The sequence below is a fragment of the Dipteris shenzhenensis genome, chromosome 21, assembly GCF_047967505.1.
Source record: "Dipteris shenzhenensis isolate YYH24624 ecotype China chromosome 21, Dip_SZ_1.0, whole genome shotgun sequence".
Lineage (NCBI taxonomy): Eukaryota > Viridiplantae > Streptophyta > Polypodiopsida > Gleicheniales > Dipteridaceae > Dipteris > Dipteris shenzhenensis.
This window is the reverse complement of record NC_141616.1, coordinates 32810104-32814424: the sequence shown is the minus strand read 5'-3', so window position 1 is coordinate 32814424 and position 4321 is coordinate 32810104. Positions and strand designations below refer to the sequence as shown.

Below are 4321 nucleotides of genomic sequence, written 5' to 3'. Positions count from 1 at the left end.
TCATAATAGCACTGACCTGCATCCTTGGAATGAAAGAGGGGAGTCGTCCAATGTCCATTGAAATCCTCCCCTTCAAAGAATCGAATGAGCATCAAAAACCTTAAAGAACTCCAAGTATCCACCAGTATCATACCCATCGGAGACACGCACGTGAAGGGGAGGGGGAAATTTTGTGTTTTGAAGGGAGGGGGGGTGAGCGGAGAGGCAAGATGCTCCGGTGCGTAAGCAAAGGAAGGAGCTCACAGAGAAGATGTCCAAAGGGGTGGTTGGAGAGAGCTGATTGACATAGCAAGGAGAGAGACACGAAAAGACAAACAGAGTCAGGACCCAATATTAAGAGAGTCAGGACCAATATTGTTGACAACTTACCCTAAACCTAAACTAACTCATAATCTCATAACCTTTGAATTAGTGGGGACCCAATATTGTTGACAACTTACCCTAAACCTAAACTAACTCATAAAAGACACCTAATCTTTGAATTAAACCCAGCATTATATTATACTACTAACAAAACTGGTTTCAAACATCTATTCTTTGTAGCATCAATAGTTCCATAGAATGGCTTTTTTCTGTGTGCGCAAATTCTAGCTCGTACTCTGTCGACGTTAGCTACAAGACGCCTTGATCGGGCGACTTTGGCTTCTTCATTCCTGGTATGTTTCGATCCTATTCTTCCATAGCACCTCATTGCAGAAGAATGTTCGATTTGTTGACTTCGGATCATAGCTTTCCCCTCATGTCAAAATTTAGGGTTTTTTTTCTCGAAGCAGAGAGGCTAAAGCGCTGCGCTTTAGGGTTTCTTGACTGGTTTCATGGTCGGTCCGGTTCATTGGCTTTGTCTCACTCCCCTGTCGTGTTGTCTCCACACGAGAATTGGACTATAGTAGCATGGCGGAACACGTCACACCCTTGGGAACCACATTTTGTTGTTAATTCCGCTGAATTAGCGGGAAATTATATATCTTGGATGCTTGTTGGCTGTGTTTTCTAGGACCTGGTGTAGTGTACTTCTAGTACTGCTGCTAAGCACGTTCGTTTTTCTTTGAAAAATACTCCAGAGCCTTCTTCTGTCGGATGCGGTGAATGCAACAGATATCACGCTACGCACAATGTATTTGTAGCTTTTGGCGAGCGTTTCTTAACAGTTGTGTTTGTCATAGAGGAATCTTCCGTTTGTAGCAGAGCTGTTTTTGAGCGTCTTGGCCGCATCATATAGCAGGACGATAATATTATGAGGAGTGAGAGGGAGTGCAGTGGTGGGAATATTGGAACTAATATTGTAAAGCTGTATCCTAGTACCTTTGCTGCAAATAGAACATCCCTTTAGGTTCTTGGTCCAATCTAATGCCAATACAAAGATGAAGAAGTCCAAGATTTCTCATCTTGAACTCTGTCTTCAAAGAGACCGAAGCTCTACAACCTTATTATACAAGAGACATAAATATTTTCTCCCTTGCTCGTGAATAGATAGTGTTTGGCACATGAAAGACTTGAACAACCCAATCCACCTGAAGTACTTACAATGTGTGGCTACCATGGCCTCGGGGCCCATGGTCCGCTACAGCAGGCTCAGTTCAGGTCTGTCACAGATCCTAGCTGAGCCTGCTCAGGTTGACCTACAAACTGCAGTCTGCATAATTTCGCCCCTATACATAATAGCCTTTGTGGCCTTCAGCACAATCCCACTGAAACCCTTAGCATAAGGCAACGCAGGAGTTAAGTACAGCCTAGAATGTCCTCAGTTTGAGTTAGGTATTCATAGATAGCTCTGCGTTCCTTAGCACCTGCTGGATGTTTGCAGCCCTCTCTTGGGCAGGTTTCCCCCCATCCTATGGAAGATTTAACCGAGTACTTTTTGCCTTAATTCCCTGCTATACCTTCCAGTTTATTTGTGGGCTTTAATTTGAGTTTACCTTTGCACCATCTAAGGGTGGAGAGAGCTGAGAGATGGGGAACAAGCTCTAATGCGGGAGTACATCATGCCATGCGTTAGAAAAAACCAGCTCAAAAAGAGCTAACAAATATCCAAGGTGGAGGCTGAAAATTCCACCTCAACCCTGAAGGAGACTTGGAAAAGAAAGGAGATCCTCTCTGTAACAGTAGCTACTTCCAGCTTAGTAGTTAGCTCTATTTTAGTAGGACATTACTATTTCCTTTTGCAAATGCCACTTTAAATCATGTAATGCCACGTGGCAGCCCTTGGGAGTTATCCCATAAGCATTTAGTGTTGCTGGCCCACTTTCCCATAAATGCTTTAGACTTTTTTCATTGGAATATTAAGAAATAAGAACCCAATGTTGAATGTTCTAGTCCTGTGGTTGACTTTTATTTGGCTTATGAGAAAGGTTAGTAGATTGTGTTTAATTTTCGTTTTGCTTTTGATAATGGTGCATGCTAAGGTTTTCAAAAAAAGGTCAAGTCCAAGAGATGTACTGTAAAAGCAAAAATTGCATAGTCTATGTGTGTCTTTTTAGGATTAAAAAGACATTAAATAACCAAATTATTTGCATCACTAGTGGAGATCTGCAGACATTATTTTCTATTATTTACATGCATGTAGATTACACTTAGTCTATGTGTGTTTTTTAAGAATAAAAAAGACATTAAATAACCAAATCAAAGTTATGTGTATAACTAGTGGAGATCTACAAACCTTTTTTTTTCATGATTTACATGCATGTAGATTACACATGCTGACTGCCTGTGCTTTTGGGATAATTGATTGGAATTAAGATTTAGGTTTTGACAAATGGTGAACTGATGGGTGACATGCTTGCTTTTTATTGACTTTAGCGGATATTTTACAATGCTTGCTCCCAAGCGAGCAGCCGAGGATGCATTGGTGCCTGCTGCCAAAAGGCAGCAGATGGATGCTATCGTACCAGGCTTCGAACAATCTGCAAAACAAAATGGTCTTGCAACTGTTAATTCACATGGGATCAGAAGAACATCCCGCCTTGAATCTCCGATAATGCTGCTCACAGGTCATCAAAGTGCTATCTATACCATGAAATTTCATCCTCAGGGAGATATCATAGCATCTGGTTCACATGACAAGGATATTTTTCTTTGGCATGTGCACGGTGAATGTGATAACTTCATGGTGCTGAAAGGGCATCGCAATGCAGTATTAGATCTTCACTGGACAAGCGACGGCTCTAAGATTGTTTCTGCAAGCTCAGACAAAACGTTGAGAGCATGGGATGCTGAGATAGGAAGACAGGTGAAGAAAATGGCAGAGCACTCTTCCTTTGTCAATTGCTGCTGTCCTTCAAGAAGAGGTCCTCCTCTAGTAGTAAGTGGCTCTGATGATGGGACAGCAAAACTTTGGGATCTAAGGCATCGTGGTGCAGTGCAAACACTTCCTGACAAGTACCAGATTACCGCTGTTGATTTCTCAGATGCTGCGGACAAAATATACACAGGAGGAATTGACAATGAAATTAAAGTGTGGGATCTGAGGAAGAATGAAGTTCTCATGCATTTGCAGGGCCACACTGACACTATTACAGGTATGGAGCTTAGTCCGGATGGTTCTTACCTTCTAAGCAACTCCATGGACTGCACGCTTCGAATATGGGACATGCGCCCTTATGCTCCACAGAATCGCTGTGTGAAAATTCTTACTGGACATCAGCATAATTTTGAGAAGAACCTCCTGAAGTGTGGCTGGTCCCCTGATGGGAGTAAGGTTACAGCAGGTAGTGCAGATCGCATGGTTTATATATGGGATACCACATCTAGAAGAATTCTTTACAAGCTTCCTGGTCACGCTGGTTCAGTAAATGAGTCTGTCTTTCATCCTAGGGAGCCTATCATAGGCTCCTGTAGCAGTGACAAGCAGATCTATCTCGGTGAGATAGATCCAGGTAACATGTATTAATAATCTGGGCATTTGGGTTGCCTTGTAATAGACAATTGGGAGTAGGCATGTGTCTTGAATTCGTGATATGCCATAAAAGTCTGGTTCAGATGGGTATATGGCTGCAATGACTCTGAAATTAAGACTCCCAGGTGCATGTTAGCAAAACCTAGAGGGCACCTTGATGAGTGATCAACATATGCTTTGGGACCCATGAGATCATAGTGTTTCTTGCTCTCTATGCATGTTTTTTAATTCTAAGTTTCTTGCTCTCTCCTCTTCCTCCTCCTTCCTTTTTTGTGCGTACACAGGCACAAGTGAACACACCTGCACACATGGACTGCTCGTCATCCTCCTTTTCCTTTTTCTCACATTTTGCAGTTGCATCACTGTCTCTTCTTTCTTTGCATCTAGCTTCTTACCAATAAAATTTTGGTTTTTCAAAACTAGTTTAAT

At 42.2% G+C, this 4321-nt stretch overlaps 1 protein-coding gene across 1 annotated transcript; it reads left to right on the top strand.

The window, feature by feature from the left end:
• The first annotated feature begins 512 nt into the window (after positions 1-512).
• Positions 513-4096, top strand: LOC147888759 (Transducin/WD40 repeat-like superfamily protein). The gene is made up of 2 exons (XM_087392506.1): positions 513-656; positions 2797-4096. Exon 2 carries the CDS (start codon positions 2810-2812, stop codon positions 3884-3886), a length of 1077 nt encoding a protein of 358 aa, XP_087248632.1. The 5' UTR covers positions 513-656; positions 2797-2809; the 3' UTR covers positions 3887-4096.
• Positions 4097-4321: the final 225 nt, after the last annotated feature.